Below are 15,264 nucleotides of genomic sequence, written 5' to 3'. Positions count from 1 at the left end.
AATAAATTGCTAATAATAATAATAATAATGCCACTATTGTTGTAAATCATTTTGCTGCTAAAATGTTACAATTGCAGCACGAAGGAATGTATGTGTGTATGTATGTATGTGTGAAGAGATGAATGTATGTATGTATGTATGTATGTGTGTATGTAAGGAAGGACAATGTAAGGAAGAAGTAAATTTCAGAGAATTTCTCATTTCTCGATGACATTTACGTTGCAGATGAAAAGGAGCGACATTTGAAGATCATTTATTTAGATGGGTCCTAATTTGCACAATTTTGACCTGTTACGTGGGAAGATTGATGCCTCAATGAGTTGGCAAAAATTAGGGCAGACAGATGGAAGGTATGTCCGTACGTACACATACACAGACACACACACACACACACACACATACATGTCAACATGTGTATATCACTTTCAGTGTTTTTCATAAATTTTCATATGGCTTAAATTTTGAAGCAATAGGTACAGTAACTATGTGAGTTTAAAGTATGATAGAAGAGAAATTCAAAGGAAAGGTCAAAGGGAATCTAAAATTAATTTCTTCAACTATCTGACATCATTGTATGCTTGCATTTGAATGCAAACAGATTTGAATTAAATTCGAAATAAAGAATTAGTAGCAATTTTTTTGTGTTGTTTAAATTTTAACCAAGAAATTGATTAATTTATGAAAAAATGCAGAAAGGTTCTAATATTTTCATTTTCGTTTTTCATAAAAATTATTAAGCAATATTTGATGCACTATGATAACATAAATAATCATTTTATCATATAATGTATCGTTACTTACCTAAGATAAGATGAAAAATGAGAAAGGATTCTATCCCATATAATGTATTTTGGTTAATTTAATTTATTATTTATTATTATTATTATTATTACTACTATCATTATTATTGTATTTATTATTATCATTATTATTATTATTATTTGCTATTACATTATTATTGTTATTTATTATTATCAATTATTATTACTATTTATTCATTATTGTTATTGTTAAATTCTTATTTCAGTTAAAAAATTTGAACTTCTGTTCTACGTCTTAATTTATTTATTAATTGATATGTGATGTTTTAAGTTAAAATTTTATGAAATTGAGATAAAATTTAACTTATACCTGATGTTGTTTTGCGCTTGCAGATCGGATAAGGCGAGTCCAACTCGCGGAGCTTGCGGTTCCGGAAGAATGTTGGCGGATTGAATTGGGTTTCTCGAATCCGATCAAAATAATAACGTTTTCCCAAGCGAAACACACTGAACTTCGAAGATCGATGAATAAATTAATGCAGTATTCTGAGTAAATAAAATGTTTCTTTTTTTTTCTGCAAAATGACTGTAAAATGATTTTAACCATTTTCTTGGCTAAGATATTTAGCCTAATCATATAAGGCTCGTTCTGTCATATCAGAAATAGATCTCAACTTGATACTGTCTGCAGATTAGTGACCGATTTTTTTTTTTTTTTTTTTTTTTTTCAAGGTCAAATTTATAAACAATATATGATAAGTTCGATACAGTATAGATGAGCCATTAGGAAGCTTGAAATGATGTGACGTCATTACGTTCGAAAATTTGATCGTTATCAGTGGAAGAGATAATCCAACATAACATATTATCACAGAATGATCAAAAAGTGTTTAAATAAATGAAAGAGATTTAATTTTAAACTTTTTCAGGATTGAATGTAAAATACGGAAAATGGAAGAAATGATTAAATCAAGCAATAATTTGAAATGAAATGAGGGAATAGAGCAATGGCCTTAAAATGGAGAATGTTTGAGGGTGCATCTATTGATTGATTTCCAGATCGTTAATAAAGAAACGTATCTTTCGACAATCATCAAAAATTTCTGCAACATCATTATCATTATTATTATTATTATTATTGTTACTATCATTATTATTATCACTATTATCATCATTATCATCATTATTTGTAGTAGCATATTGGACCAGTACTGTTATTAACTAATTAATAATAAGTGGTAGATTAGAAATGAATTAACACTGGAAGATACATTTGAATGGAATATCATTAAAAGTAATTTTTTTTTTTTTTTTTGGAGAGTTTAAAATCTATTATAAAATGATTAACACAATTATAACTTATTGAATAACAACAATAATTCATGAAAATTATTATAATTTGCAAAAACCTAAACAAATTCATTAGTGAATAAATTTTCTGTAATTAAAATTTGAACAGTATGAATGTTTACTAGTACTATAAATATTTGATTTATATTTCTTGATATATTATTATCAGAAAATAATGAAACAATATGTTAGTTCACGACAAATGTTAAATTCTAGTAAAATAGAAATATCTGAAGACTACAATTTAATTAATATAAATAGTTAAGCTTGTATTATATATTTTGGTTAGAATTTCCGAAAATTTAAGAATTAGATTTAGGAAAAAATTTAAGAATTATTTGTCTATAATTTACATTTATATCTTTCTTACCAGCTTTCATTTTTTTTAATTTCAGATTGTTACTGCCTTTAGTTTTGTTTTGTTTTTTTTTTTGCTTTCCTTTGTTCAGAAGCCTTTCTTTATATAAACAAAAAAAAACGAAAACAAAAAGGAAAAATGAAAAAACTTACCCGTGAATTTATTTTCCACTTCTTTTCCAAATACCTCACTTTTTCAATATTGTTGAAATTTTCAGCAGAAATTACTTAGTGGAAGATTTGATGTAAACAAAAATGCTTTTAATAATTTTGTTTTGTTGTAAAACAATTGCACACTAAAATTAGTGTGCAATTTTCATCAAAACTAATTTATTTGATTTAATTTTAGATACGAATATGAGTACTTACTTAATTATAAAACATATTGAAAAATGATATAATTTATAATATAAAAGTAAATATATTATAAAGGAATATGATAAAAGCCAAAAAGATTAACTTACTTATCTATTTGATTATTCAAAACGATAAATCATATACAATTTATCAATCAATGATTTACATATGTAAATTTCATATGCGATCATTAGTTTTTATCAGCAGAAGATATGAAAATGGACGTTATCAATGAGAAAATAAAAGGAAGTAGAGGAAAAGCCTTTTTGATGAAAAATGCTTTTATAGAGCAAATATTTAACAGCAATATAAATCATGTTTTATTGAGAGTGTGGACAAAACTAGTTTCATTGAAGACAATGGAATGTTAGTGGACAAAGATGTTGTTGCAGAATATTAGTTAGATGGACGATCAAATAAATTATTTCTTATTTCATTTCATTTGCACATAGCTAAATGACCAGTAGAAGCAAAAAAAAGAGAAAAGAGAAAAGGAAAAAAGAAAAAGATGACAATAATGACAGCTTTATGAAATTTGTTTTGCCATCATCTATTTCTTTCTTTATTTATTTATTATTATTGTTTTTTTTTTTCTGAAATTTGAATTATCCCTTCTTATCCCTTATCATTTTTTTTTTAACTATTAACTTTTTCTGTGAAGATATTTTTTTTTTTCTTATGAAATTACTTTAGCTTCAACTACTGACCAAATAGATGAAATCTTGAATTATCTCAATTTCATAATCTTAAGTATTAATTTGATAAATTAATTAAGATCATTACACTTTATCTCATCATTCATATTAAATCCTGAAAGTACTACTCCACTCTCATTCCCACTACTAAATCAAAAATCCGATTTCAAGTATCTCTGTTTTGAAACAGCACTCACCGCCACCAACACACCCAGCACCGACAGCGGCACCAAAACCCTCCCGATATGTGAGCCCACCGTTGAAACCGTTCATGGAACCCTCCTCCTTCACGGTACCGCCTTCCGCTCCTTCTTCCTTCTACCCTTACACCATTTCCCAAGAAGTGTTAATCTCACTGGGAAGAATGAATGAAAGAAGTGAAGTGAATTTTGTATTTTTGACTGCCTCTCTGTCAATAGATCCCTGGTACGAATAGTATGTCAATGGTATATATTTTAAGAAGAGGAAAGGTACCGCGGGACTCCACCTCTCTTTTCAATATGATATTTTGAAACTGTCAATAGCAGCAAAAGCAAATAGCTTCCCACCAGTGCTTATTCCCATTTCGTCTTGTCTTGAAATAGTATTGAATACAAAAAAAAATGAGGTTATATTATTAAAAAAGTGGGAAATTTAAATTTTTCTAAAATTGAAATTTAGCTCGTTAAAGAGCTTTCAAAGAATGTACTGAAAGCATGCAAAAAAGAATTGCTTTATCTTTTGACAGGTAAAAATTATAAATGGTGAAATTATGTATGCTGAAAAAGTAAGAAAGTAGAAAGTTTCTAATAGTTCAATTCATCATTAAACTTTTTCATCAACAAAAAAAAGAAAAAGGAAATTTCTAGAAATACGTTTCTTGAAGAAAATTTCTGGAAAATAGTAGGAAGAATGGGAATAATTTGCTCATCAAAAAAGGATACAAGAAAGAATTATTGTTTGATATTACTATATCAATAAAAAAGTTTAGTGAAATTTTGATATGAAATTACCACTTTCGCATTTAAAAACATTATATACTTTCAGGATTATTAATAAGTATAACTTTTGATATCATTTATCAATTGGAACAATCAGATCTTTATTGAAATCATCAATAGGTTAATCAATGAATAAAAACTCCTTCTAATATTTTAAGTCTATTATAAGGTTATGTCATTAATGGGAATTAAATTATTTTAAGTAGGCAAATCTTGACATGAAATAAATGACCAAATAATCTGAATAAATTTAAAATTAATTTCAAAATATTTTGCAGTAATAAAAACAAAATTTTGGGAATAGTATGAAAATTTTCGGGAAGAAATTAGCATTAATGCCATAATGAATGAAATGAATTTCCGTTTTTTGTCAAATCCATTCATTTCCTAGAACAACTTTTGATATGTGTCGACATTGGCATTTAACTACCAGTTGACCGCTGGCTGACCCTATTATGTGTGTGTGTATGTGTGTGTGTGTGTGTATGTGTGTGTATGTGTGTGTCTATTGAAGAGTGTGTTTGTTGTGGTACATTCGAGGGGACAGAAGAGAGGTGGGCAGTGCTTTCATGAAATGACCGGGCAGGAGCAGGTACGAAAACCCCGGAGGGTAGAACAAATATCCCTTTTTTTCTTTCTTCTCCTCTTCCCATTTCTTTATCTCTTCATCTCTCAATATCCATGCTTTATTCCAAGGAGTCATCTAATGGCGGGGAGAAGTTTTGATTGTTTTGTGGTTGGATTTTATTTCAGGGAAAAGGTCAACGATCCGGACCTTCCCCTTTTGCTGCAAAAATGTTCAACATTTATTGTCTCGTCCTGTTTAAATTCTTGCTCCATTGAAATGACCGATCATCTAATATGATAATACCATCCAGAAAATCGAGAATGCCACAGGGTATGATGGAATGATTCAGGAAAAACGAATAATGAATGAAATATCTGAGCATAAAATAACAATAAGAGGTCATGAACATCCGTTAATTTTATAAAATATCCAAGGACAAATGGAAATACTTTCTTTTTTTTCTCTCTCTCTCTCTCTCTCTTCCCCTCTCTTATCCTTCTCTTACTTTCAGTAACCATAATGAAAAAAGAAAATAAAAAAAAAGAAATGAAAAAAGGAGTAGATGAAAGAATGAATGAAATAAAAATAGGATTGTTGCCATTTTTCCTAGAATTGACTGTTTACCTTTTTTTTTTTTTATATTTAAATATCTCATTGGCATCTATTCAAAATATACTAATTCAAAAGTAAATTTTATAATTTTAAAATTATTGTATGCAAAATGCAGAAAAAAAAATCGTAAACTGTAACAATTTCTAATTGATTATTGGATTATTAAATATTTTATAATAATTTTTAAGCTTACTATTTCATCTATTTTAACCATTTCTCTTAAGTACTTTTAATATTTGATTTCTAATTACTTTTCCAAATTTATATTATCACTTTTCAATTAGTTTATTATCTATTCCATTTCAATTATGTAATAGCAATGTGAGAATTTTAAACAAAATTTCTACATTTCATACAATATATTCTGCATAAACATTTTTTTTTTTTTTAATCCTTTACTTATCTCTCTCCCTCCCTCTCTCTTTTTCTCTCTCCCTCTCTCTTCTCTCTCTCTCCCTCTGTCATTGTTATCAGTTTAGTAAGAATAAACTATCCCAAATTGATTTCCACTGTCAAATCTCATATAAAAAGAAAATAAGTCAAAAATAATCTTTTAAACAATCATTCGTGATTGATCGTTTTGTGTTATTGTTTTAATTATTTATTGTAATTACTTTTTTATTGTTTATTCTTTTTTTTTTTTATTTGCTACTGTTATTGTTATTATTATTATTGCTACTGTTATTGTCGCTATTCTTTTTTTTGTTTTTGTTTTCTATTGATTTTTCCTATTCTTATAACTTTTATTATTTATTTTATTGTTATTGCTTTTGTACTATTATCAATTGTTATTGCACAATGATTACTGGTGTTAAAGTGATAAGAAATATGATATGATAAGTGTAGTATTATCATTATTTCATTATCATTGCATGAATCTTTCTTTCATTTTAGATTTCCAACAAAATTCACTCTCTTTTTAACTGCTTGTCCCGCTATTACTACCAATGTCTTTCATTTCTTCATTTCTACTCAATCGTTTTCTCTCTTATAAAATTAAATTTTTTTTTTCTTTTTTTTTTTTTTTTTTTTAGAAAAAAAGTAGAAATCGAAATTCATACACAGGAAATTAAAACAAATGATGCGCAAATTTTTCGGATATATTCTATGAAATGGAACTTTCCCCCTTCCCCGCCTTTTGCTTCCCCTTTCCCCCTCCCTTTTCCCCTCTCCTTCCCCTTCCCCCCCCCCCCCCCGCTTTACTCTCTTCTACTCTTTATATTTTCACCTTTCTATTCCTCACTATCGTGATAATCATGATTATTGGGGTCAAATGAAAACACAATTTGACCTAATTCAACAAGAATTTTAAACAATATGATTTATGTCTTCAAGCAAAGAGGGAAAAGATGAAAATAATTTTTCAGCACTGTTAAATTTTCATTGCCAATTTTTCGGCTTATTTTAGGCAAACAAAAAAAAAAAGAAAAAAATTTTTTTTTTCATTATTAGATTTTTTTTTTTTTTTTTTTTTTTTTCTTTTCGGATTAATTTGAATGAATTAATGCTAAAATAATTTGAACTCATAAAAAAAAAAAAATGCTTATAATAATTAAATTCAATTTTGAGAAAAAGGAAATTTTCATTTGAATTAATGAATAATTTCAAGCATACATATAAGATTAAATGTTTTTAGTATCACGTAACACTGTAAGTACACATTTTATTGTATTATTTGTAGCGCTAAATAAATCATAACAAAAAAAAAAATTGATTATACTTATCATATGCAAATAAATGAAATCCTTAAAAGTAAAATCTTAAAAAGTAATTTTATCATAGTAATGTACAACTAATAAAATAAACAAGCAAAGGAAAGAGTTTAAAGTCTTTGGGATGACATTTTGATCAATGATAGGCTATTATCATCTATTGTTGATAAGAGTTTAAATGTAATACTTCTTTCTATCAATTAATTTTTAGATCTTTGATGCATAATGACCTCATCAAAAATGTAGGAAAATTTCCGAATAATAAAACGGCATATCCGGATAAAAAAAACAAAACCCATAAAACCGGAGTAATACTATGGTCAAACAATAAATTTGACAGCTGAAATCCTCCGTCAGAATTGATATGCTAAACACGAACTATTGATGTTTATTTAAAGTAATCACTTATCAACAAATATAATAAATTCTATCAATAATGATTTCACTCATTCTATTAAACTCTCTCTCTCTCCCTCTCTCTCTCTCTTTCTCTCCCTTTCTCTCTGTCTTAGATTATTTATCATTTTTCCTCCTTTTTTCTTTCTTCATGTTGTATAGAAAAAAAAGAAAGAAACTTTTTAAATTTTAATATTTTTTACTTAATAATAAAAAAAAAAAAAAATCTTTAAAATATCATAAATTATTATTGTGAAAGTCTTTTTTTTTTTTTTTTTTTAATTTATAAAAGATTTAAAATTAAAAGAAAAAAGAAAAAATAGCTTTAAATTTATTCAAATTTTTTAAAATATATAAGAATTTTTAGAGAAAAAAAATAAATAAATAAATAAAAGAATTATAAACAATAAATATATTCAAAAACAGAATCCATTAATAGGAAGAAAAGAATCAAATTGCTAAGAAGATAGCGTGTGTCATCATACATACACCACGTTGTCCCCAATTCTCGTCAATCCATTCTTATTGCTCAGAAACATTCGCTGGATTCAAAACTTGTGACCTATTACTAATCGCCGTTAAAATCAGTTCAAGTTTATTCGCAATAAATGAAATGCAAAAAGTTTGGCTGTATTCCAAATCCAAATCACTTATCAAAATTGATCCATTTGAATTGTAAATTCTTAAGGATGAGGTATCTTTAATGCATATCGAATATAAACATAATTAAATCATGATATCATATCATTATTTATGATAAATAGGTATTTATTTTTATATTATCATTATTATATAATAAGCTATTTTTTTTTTCTTTATTTGATAATAATTAAAGCAATCATTAATTATAATTAAATCATGATATCATATCATTATTTATGATAAATAAGTATTTATTTTTATCATTATTATATAATAAGCTATTTTTTTTTCTTTATTTGATAATAATTAAAGCAATCATTAATTATAATTAAATCATGATATCATATCATTATTTATGATAAATAAGTATTTATTTTTATAATTATTATATAATAAGCTATTTTTTTTCTTTATTTGATAATAATTAAAGCAATCATTAATTATTTCAGCACCTTTTTTTTTTTTTTTCTCTTTCTAACAATTAAATTCCTTTTGAAATGGAAAATTAAAATTCTTTAGCTCAATTTGTTATATTTAAAATAGTTTAAAATTTTTAATTATATTCATCACATAATATTATAAATCTTTTGTATATTTTATTAATCATCACAATAACAGAAACAAAAAAAAAAAAATAAGAAGCATTTTTAAAATGTTAAAATGTTTTTTTTTGAGAAACTTTTTTATTGTAAAAATTTTTGCAAACCTTCACTTTTGCTATGCTTACCCAATTCCGCAAACAAAGAAAAGTTCCCAATGTCCCCGAAAGATAGGACATTCACCTCATCTTCGTACTTCGCTGCTGTTGCTGATACATTAATACTTCTACTACTACTACTACTGCTAATATTACTATTACTACTACTACTACTACTACTACTCTTACTATTATCAGCAGTAATGCCAAGGGCATACGCTACTTTGAAATCGTTTTTCAAACTTTCTTTGTTGGATGATGACTGTATTGTTTGTGTCGTATACCTACCTACCTGTACAGAATGATGGTCGCATCGGAAATGATCACAGTATAAAATGGTGTCATTCACCAATAGCTATAGTTTGATTGAAGAGAAGAAAGAAGAAAAAGAAAGAAAAAAATTAATATATTTTAAGAAAAGTTTTATCAATGTTGAAAAGCGACCTATCGTGACGGAAAAAGGTGTGATATTGTTTTTAATTTGAAAACAAATTTTCCAAAAACTCTTACTTCTGTATCTATTGCATTCTTTTTTTTTGTTCATTTCAATGACCGCCTTTTTTTTTTTTTTTTTCACTGATTTCAGGTAATTTATAGTTTAGTCTATTAGAATTTTTGTATCAAATTTATGATATTAAATTTAAAAATGATTTATAGCAATACTTAATGAAATTTAAAAGAAGTGAACAAGGTGAGACAATATGGAAGAGATCATTGGAATGGGGCGGTGAGAGGAAGCGGAAAAGGGATACCCATTGAGAATGTGTACTATAATCTGTTTTCACTTTCTAATCAATTTATCGTTGTATTAATTGTCTGGTTTAATAATTAAAATTACTAATAATTTTAATTTGATATATTTATATTATTAAATTAAATTTATCTTCAAAATTTGCACTTCTTTTAAGATAAATTATTCAATTTTTTTTTTTGAAATTTGTTGAAATTTTTTTGTTAAAAATTATAAACATACATAAATCATTCATTTTGTTATTATATTGTAAAGCTTATCAAATTGTTTGCTTTTTTGTTTTGATTTTGATAACATTACAATCTTATCATTTATACATTTTACGAGCACTGTCTTATCAATTATCTTTCTATTTAATTGTAAAAAGATGAGAATATGATATGACCTATTGCTGTTGTATTTAATATCCTTTCTATCTTTATGACATCATCGGATTCAATCAAAACTATAAGTCCAAAATGTATGTAATCGACCAATGTACCATCGAAATACATGGCATCATTTTTAGTTACATTAGGTCAGAAACCCTTCGTAAGAAAAAAGGTCGAAGTCATAAATTACAAAAATCAGATCATGCATTTACTGCAAAATGATAGCTTTCATTTGGCTTTTTTCGTAATTTTGACAAAATCTTATCGATTTTAAATTAATTTAAACTTTTCAATTTAACTCTTTTTTTCTCCTTTCATCTCTCTCTCTCTCTCTCTCTCTCTCTCTCTTTTCTCTCTGTTTTTTTCCACATAACATTAATACATGATAACCCAGAGAAAGGTTACCAATAATTGTTAGATAAGTATATTGCTGTATTGGTACTATTGAGGAGCGACAAATAGGTCAATCGGCCATGACCCAATTTTTTAGTTTTACGGGGCTTTTGTAAGGGGACAACAGGTGCTACCCCTTACCGAATTATCAAATTTTGTCCATACTTCTCTTTCCAATCAATCTGCCCTATTCCTCCTCCTCCTCCTCCTCCTCCTCTTCCTCCTCCTCTTCCTACCCACCCACCCACCCCCCTCTCCCCATTTCATACCCCTCTCGAACTCCCATAACTAAATACCTAATTCCAAAACTAGAACAATAATCATGTAAAGAGATATGCAATGAGGTAGAGCAATAAAACTGAAGTAAATCATGAATATATGATTTGATTTGCCATATAAGTGCAATTCAAATCACTGATTCAAACTGATAACTGTTATCGTTATCAGTGTTACACACATCATAGCAATCTGTTATATCACACACCTAAATTTGAAGATGAATTATCAACTAGTCTCAGTTATCATTTGGTGTTATCAGATGTGTCTTACTTATGCTTACATCTAATCTCTTCCTTAACTCCTTCTGCCTTACACTCATTATATGACAGTATAACAATTATTATTATTATTTAGCTTACAAATAATTTATCATTCAAATAAACATTGCACTTTTAAACTAATCAATGCTGCATAATGATGCAATATTTTATCATTTTTAATCTCAAAATTTAAAATATAATAGATGACATCTAGCAGCTATGCATTTACTTTATATTAACTAAAGATTTCATTCCTTTCTACCTTTTAGAAATTAACCATTGCATCATTTCAACATATATTTTTCACATTTTACAATGGGATCATTGAACTTTTTGAAGTGTAACGCAAGCGTTATCTCTTGTTTGTGCCATATATTAGACTGCCATGATTTGATCGAAATTGTTAAGCCTATAAAGCTATCTAATTAAATTTAAAAAATTTTTTTCTTTTATTTTTATTTTTTTCTCTTCTCTCTCTCTCTCTCTCTCTCTCTCTTTTCAAATAAGAGCAAAACATTCAATCATTATTAAATCCTTTTTTTTTTTTTCTCTCTTCTTTGCCTTCAATTTATACGTGAATGCATTTTAAAAAGTCAACTGAACCAATTCACTTCCTCTTCTTGCCGTTCACCCTTTTTTTTTTTTTCGTTCATTCCTATCCTCATACTCAACCAAACTTTAATTTAATTTAATTGAAAAAAGCGACGACATTGTTGACCCCAAAAAAAAAAAAAAAAAAAAAATAGTTTTCTTTTTTCTTTTCTTGCGTCATCACTATATGTATATATTTGTAAAAAATATATACATATGGTTATTTATATATTTTCATGATTATCTCATCACAATTGTAAACAAATATACGCATCAACAAATCATAATGACAGTTTGTCCATCAAACTTAAACGGTAGTAAACAAAATGAAGTAAATAAATACTTCACTGTTCACACATGAATTAATCTTTTATACTATTTGTAAAATAAGAAAAAAAAAAACGATGTTATTACTTTTTTTTTCTATTTTTTTAAATTTTTTAAACAATAAAGAAAATTTTATCATATAAGTATATTTTAGTTGTTTTATTCACACATAAATGTTTTATCGCTCAAACAATATCAAATAGCAACTAATTAACTTTTTCAATTTTTCATTTTAAAATTTTATTAAAAAGCAAAAGAAAAAAAAAAAGAAAAAACTCAGATGGACAAACAGATAAAGTATTATTTTTTTTTTTACAATTTCATTTAATAAAATCCAAAAATTCAATACTTTTAAATATCATAATAAAAGGAAAAATTTTTTATGTCAAAAAAAAAAAAAATCAAAAATCCTAAATTCATAATATATTTGAAATAATTTTTGCTATCTTTGAGTTTCAATGATACGTTAACAGTTTTAAGCTTATCAGCCTTTATCATATCATTGCTTATCTTTATCATCAATAATGATATCACTGAGTTGAAATTAAATATTACCAATTGCAATATTTTTTTTAGCAATATTTTCAGCTAAATAATATTTGATGATAAAATTTTGAATGAAATATTTTTTCATGAACTAAGATTTTTTTTTTTTTATATTAATTAATTAAAATTAATGCTTATTAAATGTCAATTATTTACTCTCTTTTTATTTTAGTTTTATAAATATAAATTAAATTACTAAATTATTCAACACTTAATTTTGCAAATATTTTTTTTCATTTTTTCCATTTCTAATTTTATCATTAAATAACAGATTTTTTTTTTCTTTTTTTTTGTAAATTAATTCTTATCACTTATAAATAAATTCATATGAAAATACTTTGATTAATATCTTATTGTTCAGTATTCTTCGCTTTTTTTTTCATTTTTCTTTTCTTTTTTTTTTTTTTTTGATTATTTTTCATTATTATTTTTAATTTAATTAATTTATAAAGAAAGATTTTTATTTTATTTTGACAAATTCTTATATCAAAATCAAACAGCAACTTTAACCGCAGAATAACAATGAATGATACAGGCAACAAGTTTCTTTCACCATCAACCACAACTATCTCTCTCTCTCCTTTTTCATCGTAAATTTCTTTCCCTCTGTACCTCTTTTAATTGATAAATAAAGAATAAAGGAAAAGCTCTTCTAATCATTCTTACTTTTTTTTTTTTTTTTTTTTTTTTGTGATAAAATTCGTTTTTTTCTCTTTTTCGAAACCGAGTTTATCCCATTTTTTCGCTTCTTTCTCTCTTTTTTTTTTTTTTTTTTTTTTCAAATGATTTTATTGAATTGATCACCTCTGACCATCATTTATTGACAAAATAAAATGAATGAATTGTCATTTGCTGAAACAGAAATACTTTTGAAATATTTAATGCTTTAATGCTTTGGGCGATAATACTGATAATAAACTAATCATTTATCAATGATAATAATATAGGCAAATTGTTATGCAATCAGCGATACGTTAATAATAATTTTTAAATAAGATCAAACAGGCTTTTCCGGTATTTTATATTCTTCAATGACCAATAATAAAATAACAAAGCAGAGAGAGAGAGAGAGAGAGAGAGAGAAAGGGAAGGAGAGAGAGAGTCAAAAAAGTGGCTTTCATATATTCTTTGATTAGAATATCTATTAACAAATTACCACTACAACTTTGACCACAGCAATTAAATCGTATTTGATTTGAAAATTCTCGTTTTGCTTATTTATTGTTATCATTTTAAATCAGTTTGCTATCACAACTACTCGTGAAATTATCAGTCATTATGAAAAATCTTTTAATATTATTCTGCTCCACTCATTATTACAATAAATGATAAATGATCAGTTATATTATTAATTATATATGTAATAATAAACAAATAGAGAAATGAAAAGTAAGAAAAAAAAAGGGATTATATAATTTTATTAAGTTTTACATTTAGGCAAAAAATCAAAAAAAAAAGAAAGTAAATGATGAAAAATGTTTAAAAAAAATTTTTAAATATATAAATGTGAAAATTTATATAAAAATAATTGTTTTTACCAATGCATATATAAGTTATAAGTTAATTAGGAATGACTGAGTCAAAATAAATGAGTGGCAATAAGGTAATATTCATGAAAAGATGTACTAATAGGATAATGAAGTGATAATGAATGAAGTTACATGAAAGTTATCATGATAAACATTATGATAAGCTGGAACATCTGAAATATCTTATCAATAATAATTTCCTTATCTAATAATTTCTCTTTAATTATAATAATATTTTCTTCATATATTACCTTTCTTATTTTTCTTCTCATTGACTTGTTGCATTTCATTTAACTTTATAACGAATAATTCAATGATAATTACGATCCAATATGATTGATAGCTTTATAAATTATATTATCTAATTTGATTGATGATAATACTGATAATGATGTAATGATAAGATCAATGGAATTTATCATTTATACTGGTTCCAAGCATGCTTTTGATAAATGAATTCTTCATGATATCCGATCACATTCATTCAGAAGGCGCAAATGGTTTTATCAATTATGCCGCTTCTTCTTCTTCATCCAATTCTTCAGCATTAACTTGATTAAGGGTTGCCTTTTAGCAATTTATTATCACAAAATGTTTCAAACACTTTACAACAAATTATAGCATTGTGAAATTATTCTTATGCAAAACATTTCATTTAAAGAAAAATTTTTTTTAAGCTCAATCAAAAAAAAAAAAAAAAAAAAAAAGAAGAAAGAAAAAAATTCAGTAAAAAAATGAAAAAAACTTGCAATTTGTGAAAATTTTTAATTTCAGGAAAAATACATAACAATAAGCTTTTGAATTACAGAAATGGAACAAACAACGAAGAATTTACTGAAAATATACAAAATATAATAATGAAATATCGAAATGGAATAAAGCATTATTTATTTAATTAATTAAATACTCAGCACACACTAATATTACAACTGCTTGCTTAGCAGTAGCAATTGATGAAATTTTATGAAATGAAATTTGATCATTGAATAATCATTAAACTGATTTATTCATTTCTCATTACTTAATCAGTAATTAATGTAATTTAAAATAAGATGATAGCCAGGAATTTGTGTATTCCGAAAAAAGTATG

At 25.7% G+C, this 15,264-nt stretch overlaps 1 protein-coding gene across 1 annotated transcript; it reads left to right on the top strand.

Annotated features, from left to right (window-relative positions):
* Positions 1-261: 261 nt before the first annotated feature.
* On the top strand, positions 262-1,215 carry Bm9009 (Uncharacterized protein; the record flags this gene model as incomplete). The annotated part of the gene is made up of 2 exons (XM_001894091.1): positions 262-350; positions 1,155-1,215. 2 exons carry the CDS (start codon positions 262-264, stop codon positions 1,213-1,215), a joined length of 150 nt encoding a protein of 49 aa, XP_001894126.1.
* Between the last annotated feature and the right edge of the window lie 14,049 nt (positions 1,216-15,264).

Source organism: Brugia malayi (assembly GCF_000002995.4).
Source record: "Brugia malayi strain FR3 genome assembly, contig: Bm_v4_Chr3_scaffold_001, whole genome shotgun sequence".
Classification (NCBI taxonomy): Eukaryota; Metazoa; Nematoda; class Chromadorea; order Rhabditida; family Onchocercidae; genus Brugia; species Brugia malayi.
This window is presented reverse-complemented; position numbering and strand designations above follow the sequence as displayed.